At 37.0% G+C, this 16,951-nt stretch overlaps 1 protein-coding gene across 2 annotated transcripts in view; it reads left to right on the top strand.

Annotated features, from left to right (window-relative positions):
* LOC131692402 (receptor-type guanylate cyclase Gyc76C-like) overlaps window positions 1-16,951 on the top strand; it is a 158,131-nt gene that overhangs the window by 101,892 nt on the left and 39,288 nt on the right. For both annotated transcript variants that reach the window (XM_058979423.1, XM_058979421.1), the window contains 2 exons: window positions 8,852-9,499; window positions 9,556-9,624. In XM_058979423.1, coding sequence (XP_058835406.1) covers window positions 8,900-9,499; window positions 9,556-9,624 — 669 coding nt within the window. In that variant the 5' untranslated portion in view covers window positions 8,852-8,899. The remainder of the gene's footprint in view (window positions 1-8,851; window positions 9,500-9,555; window positions 9,625-16,951) is intronic.

Raw genomic sequence — 16,951 nt, 5'->3', positions numbered from 1 at the left:
GCCATTGGGTAGATGAGTAGAATTTCGCATTCCGCCTTGCTCTTGAAGCTTACTCCCTCCATTCGATATCATTACGAGCCCTCTGGCTTTTTCTCCAAACTTGGAGGCAACTTATACGTAGATGGGCAATCGTCATATTGCAACAGACGACCGTTTCTCGGCTTCCCATTCCTCGGTATGGTCACATTGCACGCCCTTATTAGTACTGCCATCAACTCGTTCGCATTTGGCTTGAAGAGGATGCCCTCAAATTTAAGTTCTTCGACGGACATGTCCTTGTGAAAGATCTGCGTTTTCCACCTTCACTCATTTATCTATCTCACAACTAGTTCAAACTGTGCCCTGTACCGGATCGCTATGGGTATCTCCTCGCACACTCTCCAGTTCATCATTTCTGTCACTCCAAGGCCACAAAAATTGACATCGATTATGGGTTTCCGGCTCTCATTGCGGTGAGTGCTGATGGTACCTTCGTTTGTAAATCTACATTTTGCTTTGCTAGAGACTTCTTGATCGCCGATGACCGTTCAAAGTCGCTTTGAATCCAGTGTCCATCCCGACAATTCCGTAAGTTCCTGTTTCTTAGAATACTTCATAATTAAAGTCTCTTCGGCTCCTCGGAAAAGGCTTATTCGATTTTCACCAACTTAATCTCAAATTAGAGGTTTTGTATCCTCAAAGTCATACCTATGGCTGCGGAAATACGATCTGAATACTACGATTTCAAATGAAATGTTTAAATGTCAAAAGCCTTACAGCAAGTCTTATGCATATTGAACATTGACTAATATATAAATCGCCAAAAGTTTGATTTGAATTCATATTGTTCCCTTAACGAAATGAGCTTCGAAGGCAACAACCGATTGTTGCGTTTAAAATTCAGTCGATTCAGAAATCAGTCTGTAATGGTCTTTCTATGAGACGTTTATTTGACAATTCACAGGTGGGTCCTTCCTTCCACGAACAGTGAAACTACATCTATAGTCAAGGGGGGCGTAAGTGTTTCAGCATGAAAAAAAAACTTTTTTTGCTATTTTTGTTTACAAACTTCGGTGAAGCGAATTAGTTAAAACTTTTGTGCATTATAATGTATAATTTCAATAATATTCTTTAATTTTTTCATGCAAAATATTGACAAGCGTGTAAAAAATACCTTATCCCTATGTTGAGTTTTCGGGATAATTTGTCGATTTTTGAATAGTTTGTGAATGTCAGATAACACCGCAAAATGTGTTTTTTTTTCAGAGACGTTCTACAAAAAAAGATTTTTTTTCTTGTCTCGCAACAAAGTTTTTTTTCTTGTTGAAAAAAAAATCGCAGCAATTTTTTTTTCTTATTTCGTCCAAATTCCATGTTAAATATCTGTTTTGATAATAATCCGTTTATAAGAAACGATATGCGCAACGTTTGACTAAGTTGTCAATTTTGAAGTCAATCTTAAAAAACTGGGAAAATACTTTTTGTATGCATATCCTAGAAACTAAACATCAGATTCAAAAACAGAGTGCTTAACCTTTCATTTAACATTGGTTTGGATAAGATCGGTTCGGTGCTGAGAAACACGAATGAGATTTTGCCACATACGTACACACATGCATTGACCCAAATTGTCGAGCTGAGTCGATTGGTATATGAGAAAAGGCACCCCGGGCCTCTGAAAAAAATCTGTACATTTTACAAATTCTATACATTTCTTTTATTCCGGCGATATCCGGAACTGACCCCAGGATAGTTAGTTTTCCCAAAATTACTTACAATAATTATTTTTGAGATGGACTACGAAAATCATGAAGTTTTATATTGGCAGTTTTAGTATGGTTTAGTATCTGGCCAGCACTAGGGTTCCCCTGGGGAATATCCGGAACTGACGCCAGGGTGGCAGGTATTTCCAAAATTACTAACGACTATTTCTGGCACAGGTTTGATTTTTTTCCATCATCAACACGGGTTAAACAGCTGAAATATTATTTGAGAATTTTGAGAATATACCTAGTGAAATAATAGTCTGCAACGGACACAACAAATGCATTAATAGCATTACAATTATACTTCACAAAACATCCAGCAAAGTACAAATGTTACATCTAACTTCAATCAGTATAAACTAGAGGGGACAGCTTATCTGACATTATCAAATAAACACGATTTTAGATACTATCAACAATGAATTAAATCAATTCTAGTAAACCTGTTTAAATCGGTCGGAGCGATCGCGTGTCATAAAGCGTGACTCCGGCGATTTTAAAATACCGGTGCGTATGATGTGACCGCCATGTGTTTATACAGATTAACCAGGGCAACCGTATACATAAGTCGTGGTAGGTGGTGTTAAATCTAGTAATGATGCCGAATGCTGCGGCTGTGACGAGAAATATGTAGGGTAATGTACCTATTATGGCAGTAGAGCCTATTGTGACTCTATTTCGCATCTCTTGGTTTCGAACCAAGCATATGGGATAATGACAATATCTAGTTAACTAAAACAGGGGTGCAACAATAAACTCAAGTTTAATTAGCTTTTAATTAAAACAAAATCACATTCTTCTTCTAACAGCTGATGAGGTTCTTTCATGTGCGTGATGTTTCCGTTTATTTTGATCGGCTGAAACAAGTAGAATGATTCGTTTTACAATTCATTTTTCTTGGCGTCCAGATACCTACTTAGAATCGATGCAAATGGAATGGCGATAATTGGATCGATGAGCAGAGAGAAGATGCACAGAATAGAACATTTATTTTCCTTTTTGCTAAACATAGAAACATTTACGCTAGATAAGCATTATATAGATGTTTGAGAAACACTTAATTCTGAGAAATATTGTAGACAATATAATGAAGAAGTTATTCAAAAAAGAGTGCGGCCCTCTGGCTAATAAACCAAAATAGGCTCATTGCCCTATTATTAACGAACTTAGACATCCACCTACCTGTTGCTGCATTCTGAGGGGGATATTTGACACAAGTTGGGATGTATTCTCTCAATCGTCATAATGTTGAACTGAGTGTTGGTATAGTCAGTGTTGAGTTTAGCAAGTGGTTGCAGGTTAGCAAGTGGCTGGTCGAATGTGCAGCTAAGGTTACCAATCATTGAGACCTCATAAAACTTACATGATTGGAGTTTGAGATTATATAAAATTCGAAACATTCCTATGAAGGATGTCATTAGAGTCGAAGCTTGTGTGAACTACAGTACCAGCCCTCAACCAACAAACCTAGGGCAGAGATGGGAACCCTAATTGTATGGATGGTTCTCACTAACCTACAAAACGTATATTCGGCCGCACCAGACATATTGGCACCATCAGCATACGTTCATTGCATCAATGACATAGCTTGCAACCGTATTATTAAACGGTTACACCACTATCAGAATATATTGGCTCAAATGGCACGTTCCCCGTACATAGTCGGGGATTTGTGGTGGTTGAACAGTATGTTTCTGGTGGCGAGTTTTTTGGAAAGGGTCTACGGCCGGAAATCTATCTCGTGTAATAAAACCAACATGTTTTCGATTCTTTAGAAAGATAGCATGCGACGTACGTTTTTGATATTAAAAATCCACTATCTGGGGCTGGCTGTCATTCTAAATTTTGGAAAATCTTCTATGTAGCTATATAAAGTTTACACGGCAATAACTTCGCTATTAGTTGATTGATTTCAAACTTTTAAACACCAATCGATGCAGTAACACCTGACTTAAATATCATTACTAATAAATTTTAAATTATAATAATTGTATTTAAAATCGGTTAAATTGAAATTTAAAAATTTCACGACAAAGTGGGAAATGTGCATACACGAGGCAGTTATTCCGGGCAGACTATCAAACACCAAAGTGCCGCATGTCCATTTTATACCATTCGTTGCTATCTATTTGAACGAGCAAAACCGGACTATATCGTCTGGATGGTGCAATAAGCGAGAGGCGCCATAAATTTTCCGCAGTGTTGGCATAAACTCGAACAACCGAATGAAAAATTTTCGGGTGCCTGTTACAGTAATAGAGTAAATTATTAATTGTCAACGATTCCATGCCAAAAAGACAAAATTTGGTGCATGTATCTTTTGACTACCATATTTTCCTTCAATAAAAAAAAACCTTTTAAGGGCTACAACAAACAATAAAGAATGAATTTGAATATTTCCTAGCATTAACAGCGATAGTCTAGGTAATATAAAATAGATTGCTACTCAAACGGACATTGACAATTTGAAATTTGCGAGAACCTGTGATTTGTTTGTTCCGTGTAATGACTGTAATAATTAGTTTGTATGGCCAGACACTACATTTCAAGATCAGGGGAGAAGGGGTTCAGCCGGCTCCGTAGACTGACTGTAATAATTAGTTTGTACCATTCCGTGCTAGTATCAAGGGCAAATTGGCACAAAAGTCTATCGAATTTGTTGGCTATTTTCGGCAAATTTAAGACCGCCGCATAGATCCTATTGTGTCAATAAATAGTTCAATCACAATAGGATTGGTGCAGCATCGATAGCTTGGTGTCGATTGAATGCATACGACACGGCTTGATGCTAGCAGAAGGGGAGAAGAATGATCGCACGGTCGATCTATGCGAGGATTTGTGAAAAAAATTTTGCCGGCGTCGGCGGTAAAACATGATGATGAGTTATTTTCTATCAACGACCATGCGGTAGACTTAGGTGCGACGCCCAAATCCAACTTAACAGAAAGCAAAGGATTCACATTTCCTTTCGATCATGTCCACATGAGCCTGCCTAATCCTAGTTTTCCATTCTAAGTTTATAACTGATGCGCTCTAGAATACCCATCCATCTTTCAATTTCAAAATCGATATAATTGAACCTTGTGGCAATTAAACCACAGTACGACAAAGCTCATTCCTGATTTGTTCCCGCTAATTATATGCATCGAGCCGCAAATCTTGAACATTCTTTGTTCGAAGTTCCTCCTCTTTGACGGCGGAAGTAAAATTTCATTCGATGGCCAGCTCATTTCGCTTCAAACGAATACTGAACCAAATATAAGACCGGGGGTCGTATGCGAGTGCGACATCATTCGTGTGATACATTCGTGCTGGTTGCTCGCACATACATTTTCTGTCGGCCGAATCCCCTGTCTGCTGAGAACGGTTAACTACGTCGAGCGTGTCGGTACCGGAGCATTCGTCTAGTTGGCGGTCGTAATGGAACATCTCACCGCCGAGATATTGGAGCTGACATGAAACGAAGTCCGTGGGAAAAGGCCAGAATTATCCCCCGTCAGCTGCAGCTGGCCATTCGAAGTGCTGAACAAATTACTCTCTGGCGTAACCATTGTCCAGGCCGTTCTACTGCCGAAAAAGACCCAAAAGAAGGCCTCCGCAGCAACCTAAGTCATCTTTCTGGCCGAAACAACCAAAAAGACTGCCCTTTTCAGGACGACTATTGGACAAGTTTTGTGGTGTATCATCTAATGGTTCTCATATAGTTTAAATATGAAACAGTTTCTCATATCATGTCTCCCCCGTGTTTGCTATTTTCCTCTTTATGAGACTAACATTTTTTATTGACCCATGCTCAATCCCTCTGCAAAACAAAAGTTCACTCATCGATTTGGTTCTTGTGTTGCATTTATTGCATATATATATATATATATATATATATATATATATATATATATATATATATATATATATATATATATATATATATATATATATATATATATATATATATATATATATATATATATATATATATATATATATATATATATATATATATATATATATATATATATATATATATATATATATATATATATATATATTTATTACATATATATATATATATATACATATATATATATATATATATATATATATATATATATATATATATATATATATATATATATATACATCATGTCAAATTTCGAACGTTAGGTTCACTCCAGTCCTATAGAGTCGAGATTTTGAATGCTTATATGTGGATTTAATAGCGCTAGAGCCAATAAAAATATGCTGGAAGTGCATATTCTAAAGGGATAAGAAACCTCATTAGGAATTAGCGCAGAATATAGGAGCGTTACTTGGCGAAGCACTCTTTCTTCTACTAACTTAAATTGAGAGATGAGCCCGATGACTTTCTTGATATGATGTAATTTTGGGACGCCCTAAATTACTGTCATCTTTGAGAAGATATTTCAGGGACAATTATTTCACGATTCTTGGAGTTCAAAAAAAAACAGTCGAAATCATATTTATTTCAAATGAGACACACGGTGTGCCATTTGGCGAAACAGTAAAATAAATAAATCACCGTAATTAGTTCAACCGGTGTCAATAACAAACCTATCAAACGGCATGCTGCCAGCTGTGTTAGTGCGGTGAATTCTGCAAAGTTTTCCGTAAATAAATCAATAAACAGATTGGTGACTTCTCGGGTGCAAGGCATAAAGTAAACTACCGCAGTTTAACCCTTTTATACCTATGTTTTTATATCCAACAAAGTTTTCAAATATTGTGATGAATAAGAATTTAAACACAAAAATAAGTAAAATTGATAACTGTGACTACTATCTTTCATTTGAGCACTAACAGTTATTAGAATTATCTGCAGAACTGAAGTTATTGCAATTGATCTGATCGGATTCCATGTAGCAGTGCTGCCAGTTTCAGTTAACGCTGAAGAATGAAATTTTTATATATCATCGTTGTTTGAAATATTTTTGAAAACTGTTAGAACCAATCAATTTAGACTGTCCTCAAATACATTTTAATGCAGTTGGACTATTGTAAATATTCTGAAAGAATTGTATAGAGTATCGGAAGGTAAAACTTGAGCAGCTTCTAAATCTGCTTGATCAACACAGGTTTTTCGTGTTTTTAGACCCCAACAGTTTAAATGAACAATAAGGTCTTAGTGATATATACACTAGATACAAGTTGGGCATGAAAGGGTTGAATGCAGTTCATTTGATGTGATGTAAACCGAAGTGCGATTGTCGCTGACGACTGTTGGCGGGTACTTATTTGAGTATGAGCGATGCTGGCATTTATTTGTTGAGCCAACATATGACGCGTAAAACTTGTTTAAATGTGTTTACTATGATACGAGCATTATTTGTTTCTGTCGACGGAACGAGCGTTTAGCTGGATCAACAAATGAGCAATATTTTCTCAAATTTTGATTGCAAAATACTGAAATGACAGTGAGTTTGCGAAGGCGCCTTGAAAAAAGCTTGTTTTGCCGTGTGCATTATAACTCAAAATCTACTTGACAGCGTGACTTGAAATTTTGCACAGTGCTTGTGCACACAATTCCCCAGATAATGATGAAAGCTTTTTCTTTTCTTTTCTTTTCAATATTTGAATTTTTTATAGCACTTTGAAATAAAAAATGCGATTTTTGCTAAAAGAAGCCGGCTAACATGTTATTGTGATAGTTGTAGCTGTTTGTTCACCACACCTTACAACACAAGGGTGCCTTCGTGTCAGTAGAGAATTAGTTTCAAAATTCGCATTCAGCAACATTAAAAGAACAATTTACAATTCAGTTTTTTCACATTTGTTTATTCAAATTTGCTTCCTTGAGGAAATTTGGCAGTATCTCTTCGTTGTCTCCGTTGTTACATAAAGCCACTCGCAGAATCGTTGACCCAATATCGTTCTTTTCCCTAGATTTGGTGTACTTCCGGTAGCCGATAATCACATGACGGATGTCTACGGATATCCCGCAACAGTCGGTGGGGTTGGTGGGGCTTCTTTCTTCAGTAGAAACTCGTGTGTCAATCGGATATGCCCTATTCGCAGCCGGGTATTCATTCCCTGGTCGGCCGAAATCTCGCGGTCAGTTGTGTCGAATTTAATTTCGCGCAGTTTTTCCTCAGTTTACCTCCCGGAACGGATATACAAAATGGAGCAATGCCTCTGGCTTGTCGTGCGGGTTAGTCTGCCTCTTCGTTGCCGCGGATACCAGCGTGACCTAATTGATTGATTGATTGGAAGGTTTCAAAGCATGTTCTCAATCTCCTGTATCCATTGAATGTCGGGAAGTGTCGGCTTCGATTGCTGAAAAACAGCATGTTAAATCGGACATATTCAGAAAATCGGTAGACGTGTGGTACGCTGTTAGTTCTGTTTTTATTGTGAATGTCTCGGCGGAGAAGGCGCTGTATTGTTGTGGACGGATAATTTCCGAAGGGTCTTCAGCTTTCACTCGTTTCTTGAAAATTAAAAATGGAAGTTCGCCAACAGGGTGAGAATACATAACTGCTCCATATTCTGTAGATGCAGTCCGGTCCTGAAGACCCGCTTCGTCCTCTGTCGAGTGCCCACAGCAACTCATTCAGAGTGAAGTCAGAATTATAAATATCATAAACTACTGTGTGTGAGACTTCACCTAGCTCAACAGTTCTTTACGTTTGATCACTATAGTATACTTTATCGAAATAAAAGAAAAAAACCGCGAATAAATTGACATTTTCTTCGATAAAGCTTAAAATCAGAAATTTAAAACTTACACCCTCAATAAAATGCCCTACTCATTATCAATGTTTCCTCAAATTGTACGCGTTTAATAGTATTCAAGGTACACCTATAATACAATTGAATTTTATATGTTATATGCCTAAAATAACCATGTGTCCTTACTTTAGCTTGTAGACGTTCTTGAAAACAGATTTTTTTATTTCGAATATTTAACTTATTAATGAGACGGCCGCCTTGAAACAGCACATAATCTTCAGAGCAAAATTCACTCCTTAACAACTCGTCAGTACCGACTTCAGACTCAGAAAAAATAGTATTAACGAGTCATTATATCCACCAACCTGTATCAAGATGCATTTCAATAAAAAAAAAACTTTTGTCGATCTGTTTCTTTTCAGGTGTTCCATCGCTTGGAGTCGCGCCGATCGGCCCCGCTCTGAGGGGCCATGACGTGTTGGCCCGTTCTATTGCTCTCACTGCTCTCGGTGGCGTTAGCCAGCGCCCCGAACGTCGATGGAACGTCCCAACCGTCAGCAGCCGGCTCTACGACTCTACTACAGTCGTCTCAGTCGGCTTCACCGCTATTGGCTTTATCAACCTTCCAGAGCAACGTAGTTCAGCAGCAGCAACAACAACCTCAATTGTCACTGCTGCCACTTCCTCAGGCACAGCATTCGCATGTTTCAGGAATAACTTATATCCCGAAACTTACGACGAGTTCGCGCCATCAAAAGTTTAACAACAATCGTACCCAGCTAGTAGTCGGATATCTCACCGCACTGAAAGGTAACATGAAAGACAAGCAAGGTCTCACAATTTCCGGAGCGCTGACGATCGCTTTGGAGGAGATTAACGATGATCCAGATTTGCTACCCAATGTGACGCTGGCGTTGCGATGGTACGACACTCGAGGCGATACAGTTATTGCCACTCGGGCCATCACAGAAATGATTTGCGATGGAGTGGCTGCCATATTTGGACCAGAAGGAACCTGCAAAATTGAAGCAATCGTGTCGCAAAGCCGGGACATTCCGATGATCTCTTATGTTAGTGTTAATCAATGCCGCAGCGAATAGAACTCATTTGTTATGTTTCCTTTTAGAAATGTTCGGAGCTACATCGAAACACACCTATTCCTACGTTTGCCCGAACCGAGCCACCTGATACTCAGGTAATTTTGAATCGCATCAAATTTTTGACCATACTTTTTATTTAACCATATTTTTTTTATTTTTGCGCGCATCGCTCAGAAATACTTCTAAGAACAAATTCCAATGGATAAAACCATAGATTTTTGATATCATGGTATTAAAAATTTAAAAAATGTATAACATAGTCAAAATACCCCACAGTTGCACACAGAAGGGAGCACTTCCCATGTCTGGCCTGACAGATTGATGCACATAGCGTGCTACACTTCTGTGAATGACGTCATCTTCGACTATTTAAGCAACAGATTTGGTCGGACAAGTTCAGTCGCGTACTTCAAAAACCAGTGTGCAGGCTTATCGCTCATCACCGAAGACTGGCGATGAATAGTAAGTCTGCTACACTGACTGTGGGAATACGCACTGCTCGCCGTTCAACGCGTACCCGAGCAAACATCCGACCAAACGAAATTCATGCACCATACTTTATCTTGTTCTGTGCTCGTTTCAAGCGCACATTTTATGTACAATCTCGAACGCAACACATGAACAACTCGCCTATACAGTCGAACTCCATGTGCGTACATGGCGAATAAGATTGTCTCTTTCTCTGTACCCATCATCACTAGCGTTGACTCATTATGGTTGGTGCGTATTTTCCATTCGTGTACGGGCACGATGTATTTCACACAGCTGTTTGATTCAAACATTGTACAATTGTACACCGTTCGCTTGGATTCAATTGGTCGGTGTTAGGTCAGACCGGACTAAGTGACAGTGCATTGATTTCGAGAAAAAAGCGTTTAAAGTTTGAATCGCAGCATCCTTTACATTATAATTGGAAAATAATTTTTGCCATAATTCTTGTTTATTGTTTCATATTTCAAATCCGGTAAAAGTGGAATGTAGATGAAGAAATTCTTTAGCTAGTGCTATCATTAACTCATTTTTTGATGTTTTGCGACTTAGTCCGGTCTGACTCAACACCGACCAATTGTTGAGGTGTATGTGTACCAAGCCATAGGTAGACCTAATTTGTGCTTTCGTTGTGCAAAGGCGAAAACTTTCGTTAGCAACACATTTACCCGAATCGATGAAAAGTGCAACGAAGGTTTATTATTTGCGTTAGATCCATTCATCGATTAAACGTGATTCATTCCTCTCACCCTATCCTACATCGATTCTGCTAATACATACTACAAAGTCTATTTATGAATAAATATATTGCCACTCAGAAAACAGTTGCATACTTTTGTATCGTTGTTTATCCCGTATTTCAAGGTAAAAAAGACCAGCCTTTCGACCCGAATATTGATGCGGACACGATCGATGCGGCTATATCTGGATAGATGAATGAAAATCGTTTCATGCAAATCAAGAGACCGGACAACAAAACACACATTATCGAGTCCATGAAACAGATCCCACACGAACCGAAACGTCGGATGAAGACAAAATCGTGCTTTTATAAACCGAAGACTACATAGTCAAACACATAACCATGAATGCTTTAGCAAACTCAAAAAATACGGTGCATTTTCATTTCAGGAATTCGATCAATTCCAGCGGGACTTCCTGGAGCCAAACAGTACTTGATTGTCCATCAATGACCTTACTATGCAAATACAACAATTTTGAACCCATTTTATTCATTATTTTTATCATATTGGTTTATATGGGTAAACAATTTGCATTCTTCAATATGTACCTATGAAAGCGGCGGGCGATCCAATCCATATGAAATTCAATAGGATCGTTTGCGAATAATGAACCATATCTGTGAGTTAAAGCATGCACTATAGTCTGAGAAAAAGGGGTAATTAATTCAGGAACTTGACTACGTCGTCCGAGACAACCGGAGCAGGTGAACAAAGTGAAGAAATAAACTTTGATAGGCAACAAGTTCAAGCAATTTATCACACATTTCAACCACTTTTTCACGCTTCAAGTCTCTTTGAGATATTTGTTTAAATCAGGGATTTCTATGTGATCGCAGTTATCAATCCGTAACTCCGAATCAAATCGAAATTCAATAACAGTCAATGGGGATAATAAAACCGATGTGAATGTCCGCACATACCCATATACATAATATAATATAATATAATATAATATAATATAATATAATATAATATAATATAATATAATATAATATAATATAATATAATATAATATAATATAATATAATATAATATAATATAATATAATATAATATAATATAATATAATATAATATAATATAATATAATATAATATAATATAATATAATATAATATAATATAATATAATATAATATAATATAATATAATATAATATAATATAATATAATATAATATAACATAATATAATAATAATAATGTAATACATATACATACACATACACAGACATTTTCTGATTCGAATGGTATATTAAACTGCCCCCCGCGCCTCGGTTGGTTTTTGGAGCAACAATATAGCTTTTCTATAAGATAAAGGCAAAAAGGTGCAAAATCCACCCAAAAAGTCGAAGATTTTTGACAATTTTTTTGAAAATAACTTTAAATCTCACCGTTTCATGCATTTTAAAAATGGAATTCAGTTTTGAAAATTTTTAGAGTGCAGCTGATATGGGAATTTCATGTGTGACCGCACAATTTGGATATCATGTGGGTACTAGTTTATATGAGAATTTACCGTGTGACCGCGTTCTTCAATAAAAGGTCCGATCAATAAAAAATCAATATCAGCCGACGAAAAGGTCTTTCATTTCAGACTAAGTTTGTGAAAATCGGTTCATCCATCCTTGAGAAACAGAGGTGACATTATTTGCCACATACGTGTATGGCAAACTTAGTCTGAAATGAAAGGTACAACCTTTTCATCGGCTGATATTGATTTTTTATTGATCGGACCTTTTATTGAAGAAGGCGGCCACACGGTGGGGTTCCATACTTGATCTAACTCTTTGGAATGCTAACCTCTCCAAAACTGTGAAGATTTCGGTTTTGCGGACGATGTGGAGCTCCTGGTGATAGGGGAACCATAAGAGGAAGTAGAAGTGCTTGCCAGGGAGGCGATAGATCCTGTGAATGACAGATTGCGCGAGAAAAAGCTGGCGTTAGCTCACCACAAATCGAGACGGTTGTGATGAGCAACCGAAAAGCAGTAGAGTAATCGAGAACTTCGCAGTAATCGAGTAGTATATCATCAACTCAAAGCGGGAAATTAGACAACTGGGAGTGATGGTAGACGATCGGCTCAGTTTTATTAGCCACATCAACCACGCATGCGGGAGGGCCATAAATGTGATTTAGGTACTATAACAATTCGGAGATCACCAGCAGTAAAAAGCGGCTACTGACGAGTGTCTCCACATCGGTGCTCAAATACGCAGGATATGCAAGGGTGACGGCACTGTAGACGAAGAGGAACACAACTCGGTTGAACAGCACGTTCAGGCTTATGGTCTAGCGCTTAGCAAACTATCTCGTCAGAGGCAGCCTACGTAATAGCTAAAACGATTTCCACAAACCTTCTACTCGAAGAAAATAGCGAGTGAGTCCGTAAACGAGCACGAGCTGATACCTTAAGCAAGTGCACCATCAGTGAGATAACGCTGTAAACGGTAGATGGACTCATTGACTAATTCTATGCCTGTCTATGTAGGTAAACAGAGCGCACGATGAAGCGAACTTCCACATGACGCAGTTCTTGTCTGGTCATGGCTGTTTAAAGAAGTAGTCATTTCAAAAGTAGTCATTTCAAATGGAATCAGAGGGGTTCAGGCAAATGTCGCACTCCTCGATGGAGCTGAGAGAAGTAGGGCTCAGAGTTATTTTCTCTGTTCAGAATCCCTCACTCTGGCACACGATGGACGAAATCGGTAGTATGGTCTAACTACTGAACGTGTATTAAGTCGGCGTAAAAGCTTTACCAAGTAAAAATCAAACACATGCACACACACATACATATACACAGACATTTCCGATCTCGTCGCACTGAGTCGAATAGTATATGAAACGCAGCCCTCCGGGCCTCGGTTAAAAACGTTTGCATGACCTTTCTATATGAGAAAGGCAAAAGGCTACAAAATCAACAAGTTCAAAAAAAAGTTGCAGTTTTTTCGAGAAACTTCAAATCTCGACTTTTCATACATTTTAAAGATTTTTGGCATCAAAATATAGTAGAACATAGATTTTTGGCAACAGATCCAACATAGTCCGATTTGATCAGTTTGATGTATTCAATTATTATATGTGTATTCAATTATAATAATTAAAATTAGTAGGTTTAGAAGGGCTCGTAAGTAATACCAGCCTTGGAGCCCGAAGTGGCTCTGACTAAGAATGTTTCCTTAAAAAAGGTATAAACTGTAATTGTCTGAGTCCTGCTCCAAAAGTTAAAGCATTTAATATATTTCTCCTCATATTTTCCCATAGCACTAATATCAGAAACTTCAAGCGAAGTGAGCGGTTGTTTAAAATTGTCCAAATGATGTGAAATTTTGTATCTGAGCTTGCTTTGCCCACAATACAACGAGGGGGACGTTAAAATAAATAAAGGGTTGTGTACAGGACACGACCGCGGAGACAAAAAATGTAACATTTTTCAAGAGCATGCCGTGTAATTCGCGAAGGAATTTTAATCTATCACAACTAACTTTGGTTATCTTTTTGAGGTACCAGTTTCTAGAGTAAGGAAATAAATAACTATATATATTTGGTATCGAAACCTCGACCGAAATTCTAACTGAAGGCTGAAAACTGAAACTATTTGAGTTAATTATTATTTATATATATACCCGATAGCAAAGAAGTATAGTAGAGCAAAAAAAAACGTTTTACACTTCCTGTTGATAATTCAAGTGAATTTCCAGGTTTTATTTAACATAATAATGCGTGCTCCCAGCAGTAAATTATTACACTATGTGTTTGAGTTTGAGGCGGGGTTGTGGTGCCAAAAATAAGAGCATAAATCTAAAAATATGCTGCTAATCCATGAAATTGAATCAACACGTGCCAGTTAGTGCAATGAGAAGCAGAGTAGACGGATTGGCTATGCTGTGTAATTATAAGCTTGTTCAGCGATTCCATTTTTCGCAAACGAAGAGTTTTCGGAATTAGTTTGCGATTTGCAAGAAAAGGATTGAATGCGCTCGGTTCATTAACTGGGATTTTGCATTGTTCCATTTTTTAAATTTTGCTATATGTATAGAATAACAGAGCGAACAAACTGGCGTTCATTTTTTGAGCCAACAAATTTTGTATGGAAATCAATATTTTCAAAGGGCCTAACTTTTATTTTCGAATGACTTTCTCGAAATAAATTTACAAAGAAACTAACGTTCTTCATTTAATATGGTCGGTGTTAAATCAGACCGCACTAAGTCGCAAACTCTTAAAAAGTGAACACTGGATACCGAATTTCTTCTGCTACATTGGAGTTGTGCCAGAATTGTAATATAGTGAAGACCCGTTTTTATCAGCCCCCTATTTTATCAGCTTTTTGACCCGATTTTGTCAGCCAGCCAGGGTTATGAGGCTATTCTATGGATTAAAGAAGAATATTTTTACAGCATTGGTTTATTAAAAGAAATAAATAACCTAACTCAACCTAATATACACCAAAGGAGCTGATAAAAACGGGTTTTCACTGTACGTTTTAATTAGCATGAATTACGCCAAAAAATAAATTTCGGTTAAAAGGATGCAGCGATTAAAACTTTAAATTCGTTTTTCTCGAAATTAACGCAATGTCATTTATTGTATCGAATTTGTTGGCTATTTTCGGCAAATTTAAGACTAAGAAAAACGAAAGCAATAAAATTGAAAGACGGATAGGTATTCTAGAGCGAATCAGTTATAAACTTAGAATGGAAAACTAGGACTAGGCAAGCTCATATGGACATGATAGAAATGAAATGTGAAGAATCCTTTGCCTTCTGCTGGTAAGAGTTGGGCTTTCCACACCAGTCTACCGCACGTTGATAGAACAAAAAATTCTTCACAGATCCTCGCCTAGAACGATCATGCGATCATTGTTTTTGGATTGGATTTTTAGATACTTTTTTATCAAATAATTTATATGGTACTACACACCAAAGAATAATGAATTTTAAACGACATGTAAATTAGTACGTAAGCTGGAATAAAAAATTTGATTGAAAATTAAGTTGAATTCGATGCACTCAATGATAGCATCAAACAGCATACGATTTTATACTTTCGTACGTGTTATATTACATGCCATTTATTTTATAGCAATATTGGATTAAAAATACATTAAAGTGCATTGGTATACGAAACTGTAATTTTCAATCAACGTGTAAAATTATAGTAAAATTCGTTGAAGAAAGCAAGGTATGTTGTGTGTATTTGTGGTTGAACTTCATTTTACATTTATATTCATGCTCCAAATATGTGCATGAAAATAAATCTAAATTTGCAAAATATTTTTTTTTTTTTTTGGGTATGTTTTAATTGCCGCAAGATTCTACTGTATCGATTTTGTTGGATATTTTCGGCAAATTTAAGACTAAGAGAAACGAAAGCAATGAAATTGAAAGACGGATTGGTGTTCTAGTGCGAATCAGTTATTAACCTAGAAAGGAAAACTAGGACTAGGCAGGCTCATTCTATTTCATTGCTTTCGTTTCTCTTAGTCTTAAATTTGCCGAAAAGAGCCGACAAAATCGATACAGTAGAACCTTGTGGCAAATAAAACATAGTAACTTGGTGTCACTTAGTCCGGACTTGAAGGCGCAAATCTCCGATCAACATGGGGAACGTGCCATTTGAGCCAGACATTACTGATTCTTGATAGTCCGGTCTGAGTTAATACCGACCACATGTGATGCTTTGTTGAATTTTGTTCGTTTTACATTTATTACAAAAAATGTATAGAATTCGCTCAAATTTTGATAACTTTTTTCGAAGCCCGGAGAGTTCAGTCTCATATACCAAACGACTCAGCTAAACAATTTAGACTATATGTGTGTGTGTAAGTTTGTGTACTAATGTCATGTAATTATCTCTGCAATAGCTGAACCGATCTTATCGAAACTACTTTCAAACGGAAGGTGTAACGTTAACATTTTGACGCTATTATTTTTATTTACTTTCTTCAATATGGTGATTTTGTCAAAACATAAAAGGCTTTCATTATTTAACTTTCAAACACGGCACTTAATTAAAATATTGTGTAAATAATTAGAAAATTGAGAAGGGTTTTTCTAACAAACAATAGATCGTGAACATCCGTTCACGAACAGCGGAGATATCAAACGTTTTATATTTTTATTCCTCACTTACCGATTTCCTATAAATAAAAATGACATAAAGAGTATTGCTTTACTGGTGCTTTAAACGCAAGA

The sequence above is a fragment of the Topomyia yanbarensis genome, chromosome 3 (genome assembly GCF_030247195.1).
Source record: "Topomyia yanbarensis strain Yona2022 chromosome 3, ASM3024719v1, whole genome shotgun sequence".
Classification (NCBI taxonomy): Eukaryota; Metazoa; Arthropoda; class Insecta; order Diptera; family Culicidae; genus Topomyia; species Topomyia yanbarensis.
The sequence above is the reverse complement of the archived record's forward strand: the minus strand, read 5'-3'. Positions and strand labels throughout refer to the sequence as shown.